The sequence below is a fragment of the Petaurus breviceps genome, unplaced genomic scaffold (assembly GCF_028583685.1).
Source record: "Petaurus breviceps papuanus isolate PSGF00001 unplaced genomic scaffold, PetGlider_PUasm1.0 551, whole genome shotgun sequence".
NCBI lineage: Eukaryota > Metazoa > Chordata > Mammalia > Diprotodontia > Petauridae > Petaurus > Petaurus breviceps.
The window spans coordinates 37,512,106-37,527,899 of NW_027186372.1; the positions used below are offsets into that span (position 1 = coordinate 37,512,106).

The following is a 15,794-nucleotide window of genomic DNA, read 5'->3' on the forward strand; positions in this document are numbered from 1 at the left end:
TGTACATTTCACAGATTACCTGACAAGTCTTGTTTGTCTTTATAAACTCAACCTGACCACAGTGAATATTTAGTTCATTAGAAGCCTATTATAAACCAGAGCAACTTTACATTCAATTTTCAAAAGCTAGACAAAATGTGCTGCCATCAGAAATCATCACAATAAAGACATGTTTGGAATTATTTTTTTAGTAAAATAATAAACTATACTGATCAATTCAAACTCTCATCCAGTTCCCCATATGGCCAATATGGGGGCAAATGATATTCCTAGTTCAGTCAGTGACCAAGGAATAAAAGCTATAAACTAAAGATTAACCTTCAGTGGATTGAATCTGCTACTACTGTTTTATTAGTGTCTTGCTAAAAATAAGTGAGCTCAGAACAAAAGTTAGAAAATATCAATGAAAGGCTTTTTCCTGTTCTCCAGTTGAATTAAGAATACTATATGTAAGCTATCATTTAGGCATATAATTAATATAAGATTAAATCTCTTATAAAATCTTTCAGATCAGTAGAAACAATAGAAAGTCTGGTATGGTAGTATTATTAGGAGCTGCTAGTGTCTTTTTACGAAATTCTAATTCTGAAAAATAAAAGCAGAGCAAAGACACATTTTAACAATTAAGCTTTCAAGGTGATACAGTGGTACAGTGAATAGAGCACTGGCCCTGGAGTCAGGAAGAACTGAGTTCAAATCCAGCCTCAGACACTTAACACTTACTAGCTGTGTGACCTTGGGCAACTCACTTAACCCCAAGTGTCCTGCCCTTCTCCCTCCAAAAAAAAAAAGCCACCCCCCCCCACAAAAAAAAAACCAATAAGCTTTTAAAATTCAAGGTGAACAAATTTTTCCTATATTTGAATCTATTCTTTAATGATTAAACCAGTTGTGTTTGACTATTAAGAAAAGGGGACAGTATGGAGTACTGAAATTAGGTACTCCGAAGTACCTGGGGCAAAAAGTTTCTTTGAAGAAAAAACTTAATATTGAAGAAGATTTCTGTTTGAAGAGATCATACACATGATTAGATGGAATTGAGAAAACAAGACAGCATGATGACCTTAACTAAGTAGAGCAGCATTTTAAAAATGGTAAACCAACTGAATCAGACTGTCCTAAACTGGGTATCCCAAAGGTATAAAACATAAGGGAAGGAAGAGAAGGGAGAATTAAATTTTATCTGTAAATAACATAAATGGCTGTAGAAACGTACCTCTATTCTATTCGTCTTCTGAGATGCCAATAAGGCAACATCTATAACCTTATTTCTGTATCTCTATGCTATAAAAAGCTATTAAGATATTCTATATTTGCACTTTAAAGACATTCATAGTTGAAAAGAAAAGCAAATGATTCCTCTCTTGGTATTTAGGATTTCCTATACATTCTAAGAAGTATATTTTGAGGGTTCACTAACATCTTACTTCAAGACACTATAGTGAAGAAAACTTTAATATTGTAAATAACACAAATGAAATACTCCTAATGCCACATGTTCCACCAACACCCCTTGAACTCAGTTCATGCTAGTTATTTCGTTGAACTCTGATCATGTCTAAAATACTTCTACTTCTTTGAAATCAAGGAAGTATGAGATTGATTAAGTTTCTGGCATAAGATAATTCTAAAAGGCTAATAACTTAGTAGAAAGTAGAAAGGATTTAGACATCAAAAAAATCCATCTACCCAGTCCCAACAATTGCAAATAAACAGCAATTTTTCATTACCTCTTCCTTGACTTCCTCTTTTTCCTGAATTGTAGGTTTTGGCTCTGGTTTGACTGGTTCCAATGGAGGAAGGTAGTTCTTGGTATAGAGACTTTCAAAGAGTTTATCCACAAAACCTGAAGTTTCTAAGAAAAATATATAATAAAATTTTAAAATCTGTACCATCAAACATCAAGGAAACAAAGAGAGTATTTCTTAAAAGGCTGAAAAGTTTTTAAAATCTAATCAGAGAGATTAACTGAATCTCTTTAAGACTGAAATGGACCAGGGGCGGAGTCAAGATGGCAGAGTCGAAGCAGGACCTCCAAGCAGCTCCAGCTTCGAATGTTCCCCAATCAATGTAAAAAGGGGACTCTGAACAAACTTTGGAGCTGCAGAACCCACAAAATGACACAGAGAAGCTAACCTCTTGCTGAGGACAGCCCGGCAGACCAGCAGGAATCGGCCAGCGCAGCACTCTGGGAGCCGAGCCCAGGCCCGCGTTAGCCAGTTAGCCCCAGGGTGGGTCTGACCAGCCGTGGGCCAGAGGGACTCCAGATCAGCAGCAACTGTGGCTGTTTCTAGAATTACCAATACATAGATGCCAAGGGGAAAGTGAGAGTTCAATGCAGTCTGGATTTTGGGACCCAGTAAGTGGGAGTGCGTGGCTGAAGCCGCTGAGATGCCAGCACAGCCAGCCAGCCCCACGTTGCAGCTTCAGCTCCTGGCCTGCAGTGTGTAGGGGGACCAAGCACCAGTCTGAGGGGTAATCCCTCTTGCTTTAACCTTCTTGGATCTAGATCGCAGTCTAGGGTGGAGGTCCTGGGGTGTGTGTCCAGCTTGCCAGAGCGTGTGGAGGCCTCAGAGAGGGCACTCATCTAATAGCTCCATCAGCTGAGAAAACCCCAGCGTTTGGGAAGGAAGCTCCCATGTCTGGGGGCAGAGTCCTGCTGTGGCAAAAAGCCCAGGGGTCAAGTGACTGAGGGACAACATGACCAGGCAAAGGAAACAAAGCAGACAGAAGATTCCAACATTAGACTCCTATTTTGGGGACAAAAAGGAGCAAAGCATGGAACAGGAGGAAGACAGTGAAGTCAGAAAAAAGCTTCAAAGGAAAATACGACCTGGTTACAGGCCATAGAGGACCTTAAGAAGCAGATAAGAGAATTGGAGGAAAAATTGGGAAGAGAAATGAGAACGATGCAAGAAAATTATGAAATGAGAGTCAACAGCCTGATTGAGGAAAATCACACCTTAAAAAATAGACCAAATCAAATGGCCAAAGAGGCTCAAAAAGACAGTGAGGAGAGGAATGCCTTAAAAAGCCAAATTTGCCAGATGGAAAAAGAATCTCAAAAGCTCAATGAGGAGAATCATTCCCTCAGATTTAGAATGGAGCAAAGGGAAGCTAGTGACTTTATGAGAAATCAAGATGATGTTAAACAGATCCAAACAAATGAAAGAATAGAAAATAATGTGAAATATCTTATGGGAAAAACCACTGACCTGGAAAATAGATCCAGAAGAGAAAATTTAAAAATTATTGGACTACCTGAAAGCCATGATCAAAGAAAGAACCTAGAAATCATCCTCCAGGAAGTTCTCAAAGAAAACTGCCCTGATGTTTTAGAACCAGAGGGCAAAATAGAGGTTGAAAGAATCCACCGATCACCTCCTAAAAAAGATCCCAAAAAGAAAACTCCTAGGAATATTATAGCCAGGTTCTGGAATTCCCAGATTAAGGAGAGAATATTACAAGCAGCCAGGAAGAAACAATTTGAATATTGTGGAAACACAATTAGGATAACCCAGGATCTGGCAGTTTCTACAATGAGGGATAGAAGGACTTGGAATATGATATTCCAAAGGTCAAAGGAGCTGGGATTAAAACGAAGAATTACCTACCCACCAAAACTCAGTATCATGTTTCAGGGGAAAATATGGTCATTCAGTGGAATAGAGGACTTTCAAGCATTCTTTATGAAAACACCAGAGTTGAATAGAAAATTTCACATTCAGATACAAGTAGCAAGATAAGTATGAGAAGGTAAACAGGAAAAAGAAATCATAAGGAACTTATCAAAGTTGGACTATTAACCTTCCTACATGGAAAAACAATAATTGTAACTGGTGAAACTTTTCTTAGTATGAAAATAGTTGAAGGGAATAGAATTATATATATGTCTATATATGAGTGTATATGGGCATATAAATACATATGTGAATGTGTGTATATATGTTTACAGGTATACATAGAGGGCACAGGACCAATTTAATAGGAAGGGATGATACTTAAAAGGTGAAATTAAGAGGTGAGAGGAATATAATGAGAGGAGATGGGGACAGTTTGGGGTCAACTATCTCATATAGAAGGGCAAGGGAAAATGGCTACAATGGAGGGGAAGAATAGGAAGGCAAAAGGGAATGGGTCAACCTTATTCTCATTTAATTTGGCTGGGGAAGGGAATGACATATACACTAAATAGGGTATCTCACCCTACAAAAGAGTAGGGGGGAAGGGGAAGAGAGGGGGGATGATGGAAGGAAGGGCAGGCTGGGGGGGAGGGAGGGCAGAAGCACCCACTTTTGAAAAGGGATGGGATCAAAGTAGAGAACAGAACAAGTGGGAGGTGGGATAGGAGGGAGGGAAATACAGTTAGTCTTTTACTCTTCATGTTATTGTTCTGCATTAGCTACACATGTACAACCTATACAGAACTGCTTATCTTCCCAATAAGGATGAGTGACAAGGGAGGAAGGGAATGAATCTGGAATTCAAAGTTTTAAAATCAAATGTTTAAATATATATATACTCACACTATTATTAATACTACTTTACATGTAATTGGGAAATAAGATATACAGGCACTGGGGCATAGAGATCCACCATGCCTTACTGGGAAAGTCGAAAGGGCTATGGGAGAAAATAAGGGAGAGAGCAGATTGGAGGAGGGGATATCCTGTGGGACTGCTATTTTGGGGCAGTGGGTAGGGAAAAACTAGGGAGAAAAATTTGTAACTCAAAATCTGGTGCAAATGAATGATGTAAATCAGAAGTTAATAAAGCATTTGAAAAATGGAAGACTGAAATGGACCTTAGAAGTTCAGCCTTATGCCAATGAGGAATCTTCTCTACAATATCTTTGATAAGTGGTCACCAGGCCTCTGATTAGGATGTTAGGAGTGTTTCCTAAGAGGTAGGATGGTGCAGTTGAAAAAATACTAGACTTGGAGTCAAAATACCTGGGTGGTCTCTGCCTCTTATTACTTATTCAACCATGGGCAAGTCAGTCAAGCTCATTGGGCCTGAGTTTCCTCATTTGTAAAATGAGAATAGTTAGACTAGATTTAGGGGCTCTTAACCTTTTGCATGCCATGATTTTCTTTCGCAATCTGGTGAAGCCTATGGACACACTCTCAGAATAATGTTTGTAAATTCATAAAATAGATAGGATTACAAATAAAACCAGTTATACTGGAATACAGTTGTCTCCCTATAAATATATGTGTGTATACATATGTTTGAATAATATATGTATAACAATATATATGCTATTATACACACATATATTACATTAAGAACTCTTGGATAAGATTACCTCCAAAGTCCTATCTCTTTTTGAACAAATGATCTTGCAAACTCACTTCTACAAAGATTCATCCAGTGTAATTTTTGGGAAGCTTTGCTATAAAGTTATTTTTACCTGTGGGGAATACTAGTCAGAATTAGTAGAAAAGTATGAACTACTGAATATTCAATCAACTGACTTCTTTGGAACTCTCCATCAGGCCTTCCTTCCCCAGGAAGCTCATCACTGAGAAATTTCATCATGCAGTAATACTGAATCTTCTTGGGACTCATATTTCATCAGTACTCTCTGCTGTTCTGATTGAATCCTTCTCTATCCCTACTTTTAGTTTCTTTTAGTGTGTTGTCTTACCCTTTTACATTGTAAGCTCCCTGAGGGCAAGAGCTGTTTTTATTTTCATTTGTATCCCCAGAGCTTAGTACAGTGCCTGGCACATAGCAGGCACTTAATACTTACTATTATGTTATTTTTTCACATAATAATTCTGCCTAGTATAAGTCTTGCTCAAATGAACAGATAAAAATTATTTTTCATTAGCATATAAAGACCTAGAAGAGCCTCTGATAAAACTGCAATTATGATACATTGTTTTACAAAAGTAAAAGATGCCTCCAAAGTGATATTGCATTTTTACCCATTGCAAATTTATCCATTTTTGCAACTGGGAAAAAAAATCTCTCTGGAAACATTCTCTATAATATTAATCTACGTAGTAAACATTTTCCATGATAGTACAAAGACCAACTAACTGCATGCCAATTCCATTTTGACAAATTCCAAATTAGGTAAATCTGACTTAATGTGATTTTTCTCCTTTTGTTACAGATATACATCACAAAAGTTAGTATTTTAGAAACTCATGTTCACAAAATGAATACAACTGTAACAGGCTGTTTTCAGATAGCTAAAGATGAACTCTTACTTTATTATAAATATGAGACTCTTCTGTGTATCTATACAGTATTTTTCCTCCAACATGATCCTACCCACAAGAGTTCTATATACAATAACCTCAACAACTAGGTCTTTGACTAATAATACAAATTCATACAAATATAACCTATCATCCATTTTGTCAGTATTATAGAATAGAGCACTTAATGTAAATATAATAAAACCTCAGGAATTATTTCAAACATTTTGATATCATTTTCTTTCTTTCTTTTTGCCTTTTTAGAGAGCAATTGGGGTTAAGTAACTTGCCCAGGGTTACAGGGCTAGTTTTTTTGTGTGGGTGTTAAGTGTCTGAGGCAGGAACAGAAATCGGGTCCTCCTGACTCCAGGGCCAGCGCTATACTCACTGCGCCACCTAGCCGCCCCTTTTTTTTTGTTTTTGGTATCATCATTTTCATACAAAAATATACCAATTACAAAAGAGTCTTATACCATAGCAGGCCAAGAAAAATATCTACTTAGCAACACATAAGTAGGAGTTAGGAGTATGTTTAAAAGTAAAATAAATACTTTTCAAAAATTCTGTAATATGATCTCACCCCACCCATTGGTCTGAAATTACAGAACCTTACTATATGCTGAATTTATTCATATTGGTTTAGTGCTAGTCTTAACAATATTGTTCAAATCAATTTGTTTTTATAAAAATAAGCTATTTGGAAAATGATTTTCTAAGTCCCGTAATACAGAAGGGAATATTCTTTCATCATCTTGAGTCAGTCATCAATTCACACATAATCATAACCCACTCCAATCATTTAGTACAGGAAAAAAAAATCCTGGCAGAATATGTTCACTTAAGACCTTGCTAACAGTATTAGCATAAAACAAAAACAAAAAGAATCTTCAAAAAAGTAAATAAAGCAACTGGTACCTTTCAAAAATCTTTGTAAGTGATACCAATTTGTTGAGTAATTACTCTAACAAAGTTTCTTAAACATGTTCTCTACATGTGTTTTTAAAAAAATATTCTGAGACAATAATTCATACGGTTCATTTTTTTATATTCTACCACACCAAAATTATGATGAGAATTTATGAAAGTATATTCATTTCTGCATTTTGGAGGAATCTGATAATAAATATGTATATACTGTGCCCACTCCTAGGCTAGAACTGTGTTATGTGCTTGAGAGTACACTTGGAGAAAGGACACAAAAGGACAACACAGATTTTAAGGCAGGTGTGGTTCTTGCCTTGGGGAAAGAGGGAAACATCTCAGTTAATCCCTAGATGTTCCAGAGCCCCAATATGAAGAGGATAAAACTATTCTCAGCTCCACCTAGGCATCTGGGAGAAGTAGCTTGCTTAGCTCTCTCAGACATAGCTGCAACCCAGCTAGGCAAAAAGCACCCCCTAGGGAGTTAGATGCAATCTGTTGAGATTCCCTAGCTGCTAAAAACATTAAAGTCAATACTGTTTTGATGTAGGAAAGGAAGAAGGAACAAAAGAGAAAAACAGCCTTCTTAACATAATAAAAGAATTATCATACATGTACATATCTGTATAACATATATTACAAGCCACCAAATGGTTTATTATTTTTTTTAATAAACTTATCTTTTCAGTACCTCACTGTTAAGGCTTAAATAATTCTAAACACTAAGTCAAAATTTTACTATAAAACAATTACCTTTTTGTAAAAAAACATCTAGTTGATCTGCACAGAAGGCCTTCAGTTCTTTCTCTGGTTTGTCCTTCTTGACCAGTGCTACAACATAGTTTGCTAAGGCTGAAGGGTCTGCATCACATCTAATTTAGTTATGGAAAAGAAGAGACAACAAAATTATTCAGAGTAAAACAATTTTTTTTAAACAATGGTGTCAGTTATAAAATCACCCTTAGTTTGGAAAGCCAATATTAAACGAATTACTAGCACACAAATGTTTCATGTAAGGATTTTTTTCATTGCTAATTTCTCTAAAATAATTAAGGATAAAGGAAACTTCTGCCCAAAAGATTTGTTTAAAAAAAAAAGAGTCAACACCTTTCAGAACTGACCAAAATGCCTAGCTTTCTAATCTATCAGTGGTAACCCAATCAAGCCTACTTAAAGGCCTTTTGCTACAATTTAAATCAGAAGCCTCCTGTACCTCAAAGTCAACTCTACCTCTTAGCATTTCACCAAATGTCTTAAGAGTCACCCTTGAAAAAGATAGCATATATAACTTGTAAAAACAAACTTTCAACTAACACACTGTCAATTAACATTTAGTTGGGATTTGCTGATTTTAACTTGAAGTAGGATGACAGCATGAATATCTATGGAAATGGGAGCCAATAGGTAGGTCAAAAGTCAGCTAGTGGAAGAAAGGGATGACAGTAACCTTTGTCAAGGGAAGAAATTTCTCTGTATTTCCTACTAAAAAAAAACTGAAGCTCTTAATAAGGAGTCTGTCGTAGAAAAAAAAACCTGGCAATTCTGCAATACATAAGTAGTCAAAGGACATGAATACACAGTTCTGGAAACAAGAAATGCAAGCCTTTTTCAAGTGTGAGCCAAAAGTCACTAACAGTAAGAGAAATGCAAATTAAAATAACTTTGAAGTTTCAATGAAGACCCTATAAATTAGCGAAGATGACATAAATAATACCATGAATGTTGGAGGGTTCATGCTTGCTAAGACAAGCAAAATAATATGTTGGCAGTAGAGCTCTGAACTGGTCTCAATGGTTCTGAATATCATTCTGAAATTATGGAAGACCTCTGACCCAGTGATTTCACTACTAGGCATTGTACCCCCAGAGAGGTGAATGACAGAAGCAAGGTCTAGTACATCTACCAAAAAATTCATAGAAGCACTTTTTGATGTAGCAAAGAACTGGAAACAAAGCATCCATCAATTGAGTGAATGGATAAAAAATATTATAGTACATAAATGTAATAATTATGCAGTAATAGATATTCAATATGTGAAATTCACAGAAACCTGGTAAGACTTTTATAAATTGATGCAAAGAGAAATAAGTAGGATCAAAAGAAAATTACCATTCCATCTTTCACCTCTGCCTTACCACCCCTAACTTGTCGTCATCTTCACCATGACCTCTAATCTCTCCAACCCTCAGTTCTTTCCTAAGCCAGCACTCTTGCATGGGCTACACTCTTCTCTCTTCCTTATCTTGTCTCCTTTTGTGAACCCATTCAACTCTATCCACTATACTCAAATCCTTGCCCTCTTTATCCTATTATCAATTTAATCATGCCTTGACAAATCTCAACCTTGGATTAAATACTCCCACCATCTGCTTCCATAGCTTCATATACTGCTCGACAAAGGTAGAGAATATTGTGAAACATTGCTGACTGTATCCACTACAAATTTGTTACATATCTCAACAAGCCCTTCTTCAAAACCAGACTGTCCTTTTACACCTTCCTAATCAATTCACTATCACACTCACCAGAGAGGCTATTCCAAACCTTTTCATCCCTCCTCAAGCTTCTGATAGCACCCCTTCCCCTACCCTCTCAGCAGAGAACTTTAAATTTATACTTCATTAGGGGAAAACAGGCTATTCATCAGAGCTCCCATTTATTCCCTCCTCTTCATCTCATATCAAATGTCTTCCTCCACTAACTTCTACTTTATCCGTCTCATATGACAGGCCTAACTTCTCTACGAGCACTCTTGATTACATTCTACCCTGTGTTCTCCAACACACTGCTCCTCCTCTCTCACCACGTCTTCAATTTCTGTCTACTGGCTGATTCCTTTACAATTTAGGTTCATATTTCTCCCAGTTTAAAAAAAAAATTTGATCTGTCCAATCCTCACTATCTAGCACAGATAATTTCATGGGTTAACTCCTTGAAAAAAAATCTATAATCAGTGCTAACCACTTCCTCTCCTCTCACTTCTTAATTCTCTGCAGTTTAATTTCTGATCTCATCAACAATCAACTAAAATTGCTCCTTCCAAAGTTACCAGTGAATGATCTCCAAAGTTACCAGTAATATTTTTTTCTTAGTCCTCATCTTTTTTGTCCTCTCCACAGCCTTCAACTGAGTTAATCATCCTCTCATCCCTGATGCTTTCATCATTATGCTCTCTCCTGGTACCCCTACACATCTGACCAGCCCCTCTCAGTCACCTTTACTGAGTCTTCATCTAGGAGATACCCAGTCATCCTTGGGGTACCCCTCAAGGATCTGTTCTGGTCTTTCTTTCTCCTCTATATATTATCTCTCTTGGTGATCTCCTCAGCTTCCATGGGTTCAATTATCATCTTAGCGCAGATGATTCTTAATCCATTTATCTAGCCCTCCAGTCTCACATCTCCAAATGCCAACTGGTTATCTCAAACTGGATGTCCTCTAGATATCTTAAAGTCAACATGTACAAAGTAGAACTCATCATCCTTCACCCTCAAACTCTCCTCTTTTCTGAACCTCCCCCATTACTGTTGAGGGCACCACCATCCTTCTAGTCATCCAGATCACAATCTTAAGGATTATCATCTTTGGCTTTTCCCCCTTTCACTTTTCCCGTCTATATTCAACCATTTCCAAGTATAAACCCCATTCTATCCCCTGATACTGCCACCAGCCTGGTTCAGGCCTTCATAACCTCACTCCTGGACTGCTGTAAAAAGCTACTGACTAGCCTCCCCACCTCAAATCTTCCCCCACTAATCCATGTCCCACACAGTTGTAATGGGAATGCAAATTTGGAAGATCTTCCCTGCCCCTAGGCTAAAGTGCACCTGGAGCCTGGGGTGGGAGGCTTGTTCTTCAGTAGATATTTTTTGATTAACCAGTGGGTTAATAAGGTTGTTACATTCTCTGAGCCAGGAGAAGGCTATATAAGCCCTGATGTGAGGCTTTGTTTTGGGGGCTCACTTTGAGAAGTGTTCTGTGATTTGATCTGTATTCTGGGAAGCCGTTGTCCAGTCCCCCCTCCCGCTTTGAAAAACCCAGATGTTGAAAGCCAGATGTTGATTGGGTATGGATGTAATGGCTGGACAGTTTGGAAAGCTGTCTACTTGATCTGTTTCTGTCTTGATAATTCTGCCTGTATGCTTTGAAGTTCGGGGTGCTGACCTTTTTCCCCTGAACAAGGTAAACGATATATGGTCTGACTGATTAAAGTAAGCTTGTTAACCCATTTTGAGTTGCTTTCCTTTATCAAAGCAGATCCAAGAACCTGTGGTGTCAGCAAACCCTGAGGACTCTTGGGGTGCTTGCTGCTACAAAATGGCATCACGAACAGGATCTGCAGAGTAAAAGGAAAGTATGGGGGCTGGGATAATTGTTTGTTTCCCAGTTGTGGTAGCTGTGACTCTGTGGAGCCGTGGAGCAGGAGAGAAGAATGGCCTGCATGCAGACTTCGCTGAGCTGACAGCGGGAATGGTGAGCTGCCTGCATCGGGACCTGGGCAGAAGCCAGGAGTGGCTGCCGCCTGTGGGAGAAGGAGCCCAGGAGTTCGGAATTCAGCCACAGGAAAAGATAAGAACTGAGCAGCAAAGCAAGGGCACTGAATGTGTTTCCTGGCTGCATCCCACAGTTTGGGATCCAGGGGGAGGATGGACTTGTGACTATGGTGGGTGGGATGAAGTGCCTTGGATCCCCAGGGACCCCACCTTGTTGGTTTTGTTGCCCAGCCCCCTCTCTGTACTTGGAAGCAGGGGCTGGAGCTGTGTGAGGGGAAGGACACCCCCCCCCCAACTTTATTCGAACTCTTGTTTTGAACTGAAGTGCTATGTACTTTGTGTTTGTTTAAGGCCCAGTGGCCACTTTGGTAACTTTAGTTCTGTACCTTGAAAGTGTGACCTAAGAGATGTTTAGTGCTAATTCAAAAGTAAATTGTCTATGCTATGGGCATGAAAGATTTTGGGGCCGAATGTAATGGGAATGCAAATTTGGAAGATCTTCCCTGCCCCTAGGCTAAAGTGCACCTGGAGCCTGGGGTGGGAGGCTTGTTTTTCAGTAGATACTTTTTGATTGACCAGTGGGTCAATAAGGTTGTTACATTCTCTGAGCCAGGAGAAGGCTATATAAGCCCTCATGTGAGGCTTTGTTTTGGGGGCTCACTTTGAGAAGTGTTCTGTGATTTGATCTGTATTCTGGGAAGCCGTTGTCCAGGGCCCCCCGGCTTTGAAAAACCCAGATGTTGAAAGCCAGATGTTGATTGGGTATGGATGTAATGGCTGGACAGTTTGGAAAGCTGTCTACTTGATCTGTTTCTGTCTTGATAATTCTGCCTGTATACTTTGAAGTTCGGGGTGCTGACCTTTTTCCCCTGAACAAGGTAAACGATATATGGTCTGACTGATTAAAGTAAGCTTGTTAACCCATTTTGAGTTGCTTTCCTTTAACAAAGCAGATCCAAGAACCTGTGGTGTCAGCAAACCCTGAGGACTCTTGGGGTGCTTGCTGCTACAACAGTTGACCAAGTGAGCTTCCTAAATTATAGGTCTGACCATGTCACTCACTTCTGACCATATGACACTTAATAAACTCCTGTGCCTCCCTATTACCTCCATGGTCAAATATTAAATCTTCTGTTTGGTTGTTAAAGGCCTTTATAACTTGGTCCCTTCCTACCTTTCAAGTCTTTTTATGCTTTATTCCCTTCCATAATCCAACAATGTTAGGTCGGTTAATCAGTAAGCATTTATTAAGCACCTAATATGTGCCAAGCTATTGTACTAAGTGCTAAGCATACAAAGAAAAAAACGCAAAAGATAATCCCGGATCTTGAGGAGCTTATAATCTAGTGGGAGCAAAAACAAACAAATATGCACAAACTATACAAGATAAAAAACAAGTAACAGAGGGAAGGCACTAGAATTAAAAGGGAGTAAGAAAGGCTTCCTATAAAACAGAGGTTCCCAAACTTATCTGGCCTACCACCCCCTTTGAAAGAAAAAATTACTCAACACCCCATTTACTTTCTTTAATCCTTCAACTGGTTGTCTTTTAATCTGTGTCGTTTCAAAAAATATAATTTTTTTTAATTACCCATCTGAAATTTAATAATTTATTGTAAATTTATGGGGATTTTCCTGCATTGAAATTTTGCTGACGTACTATTGCATCATGTAATCATATAGTATCATGGTAAAAAAGTCATTACACATATATATTCCTACTGGTACACACTGGACTTCTCCAAACATGCTCACCTGCCAACACTTGCTTGTTAAGACCTGTCAGCAAACTTGACCAATGTTTGGTTATAACTTGCATTCTGTGTGTTTATTTGGAAAATAATGTAATCACTAGGACTTTAACTCTGTTATATAACAGATGAAACATGTAATAGATGGTTTTTCAAAATCTTTTCTCTTATTTCCTTATGCTTCTACTGCTCCCTTATTTTTATTCAACTCCTCCCCCCGCAATTGCACCCGAGGCTACTACTACCCCCCTGGATCATTCCAGCACCCTCAACAGGGTGGTATCACCCACTCTGGGAATCTATGCTCTAAAAAGTAGGATTTTAGTTGGCATTTAAAGGAAGCCAGAAGGTAGAGATAAGGAGGGAGAGCATTCCAGTCATGGGGTATGAATAAGAATATATGGGAGGAGGAGGGGAGAAGCAAGGTATAAGAAGACTAAAAGGGCAGGAAGAGGTTAGATTGTGAAAAGCTTTGAATGCCAGAAAGAGATGTGATCTTAGAGGTGTTTGGGAGCCATTGGAATTTACTAAATGGGAGATGGCAGTGATATGACTGAACTAGTATTTTAAGAAAATCACTTTGGGGGCAGCTAGGTGGCACAGTGAATAGAGCACCAGCCCTGAAGTCAGGAGGACCTGAGTGAAAATTTGGCCTCAGACACTTAACACAAAAAACTAGCCGTGTGACCTCGGGCAAGTCACTTAATCCCAACTGCCCTCCAAAAAGCAATAAAAAAGAAAAAAAAAAGAAAATCACTTTGGCAGGTTGGACTGGAACGTGAGGAGATGAGGGCCTGTACTAGCATGGTAGCAGGATGAGAGGAGAAAAGAGGGTATATTCAAGAGATGTTACAAAAGGTAAAATCAATAGACCTTGGCAACAGATCAGATATGAGAGGTGAGGGATACTAAGGAGTCAAGGATGACACCTACATTGAGAGCTTGAGGATGTGGGAGGATGGTGGTACCTTTGTACTAATAAGAAAGTTTGGAAGGGGAGAAGATTTAAGGGGAAGCATAAGGAGTTCCATTTCAGACTGCTGAGTTTAAGATGCCTATAGGGCATTCAGTTGGAGGTGTCTAAAAGGCAGATGGAGATTTGAGACTGAAGGCAAGTAAAGAGGTTACAGCTAAATAAGGGGATTTGAGAATCATGAGCATAAAGATGGCGATTAAATCCATAGGAGCTGATGAGATCATCAAGTGAAGCTATATAGAATGAGAAGAGGGGCCAGAAGAGAGCTGGCTTTACTATTCAATGGCTGTCTCCTGTGCATGAGATGCTCTCCTTCCTCTCTTTGGCTCCCAGCTTAGCTTTCTTTTAAGTCTCAGCTAAAATCACAGGAAGCCTTTCTGGTTCACCTCAATGCTAGTCAGTGCCTTCTCTCTGAGATTACCTCCAATTCACACTCAAGATACATCTTGTTTATACACAGCTTTCTTTCTGTGCTTTCTCTCCCATTTGAATATGAGCATCTTAAGAGCAGAAACTGCTCTTAAGAGCCTTTCTTTGTATCCCCAGGGCTTAGCACAATGCCTGGCACATGGTAAATGCTTAATAAATGCTTGTTTACTTCACTATAAGAATATAAATGAAAATATGCCAAAAGAAAGCCAAACTCTAAGTAAATGAAAACGCAATAAAGATGCCGGAGAACAGATGATGAAACCTACCTCCCTTCTCATAGCTGAGAGGCAGAGAGCTACTAAGGCAGAATGCTGCATACATTATCAGATGCAGTCACTGTGTCAGCTGTTTTTGTTTCTTTTTCTCTGTTATTAGGAGAGGATTCAATGGGAGGAGGTGTTTTCCACCTCCAAAAATGGCTGTTATAATGACAAAACAATAAAATGCATTAAAAAGTATGTCAATATACAGCTACTGTGATATTGACAGTATCTTCAGTCTTCTGACCTTACTAAGTATGGCAGAATGATTAGGTGATAGTAATGATCAATATAATCCTATATTTAGAACTTAAAGGAACTTTGGAGTTCCTAATAATAACAATAGCTAGCATTTATATAGCACCTTCTATGTGCCAAGCACTGTGCTAAGTACTTTACAAATATCTCATTTGATACTCATGACAACCTTGTAATTTAGGTGCTATTATCACCCCCATTTTACAAAGAGAAAACTGAGGCTAACGAGGTTAAGTGACTTACCCTAGGCCACAAAGTTAATAAGGGCCTGAGGCTAGATTTCAACACAAGTCTTCTTGATTAGCCCAGCACTCTATCCAATGTGCTTCCTAGCTGCCAAGAGTCAGCAGTAAGTCAAAATATTTAGGGAAAGTGAAGAAAAAAGGGACAAGGATAAAAAGTTGCAAAAATCTCTCAAATTCTAATAAGCTTTATCTAAATGTTTTATAATACTAAGCCCTAAACACAAGTGCTCTGCAGATAGAACATGT

The 15,794-nt window shown here is 38.6% G+C and overlaps 1 protein-coding gene across 4 annotated transcripts in view; it reads right to left on the reverse strand.

Annotated features, from left to right (window-relative positions):
* The window catches only part of RBM27 (RNA binding motif protein 27), a 74,068-nt gene that overhangs the window by 43,200 nt on the left and 15,074 nt on the right, over positions 1-15,794 (reverse strand). For all 4 annotated transcript variants that reach the window (XM_069102670.1, XM_069102668.1, XM_069102669.1 and 1 more), the window contains exons 2-3: positions 7,887-8,005; positions 1,731-1,855 (exon numbers count right to left, since the gene is read on the reverse strand). In XM_069102670.1, coding sequence (XP_068958771.1) covers positions 1,731-1,855; positions 7,887-8,005 — 244 coding nt within the window. The remainder of the gene's footprint in view (positions 1-1,730; positions 1,856-7,886; positions 8,006-15,794) is intronic.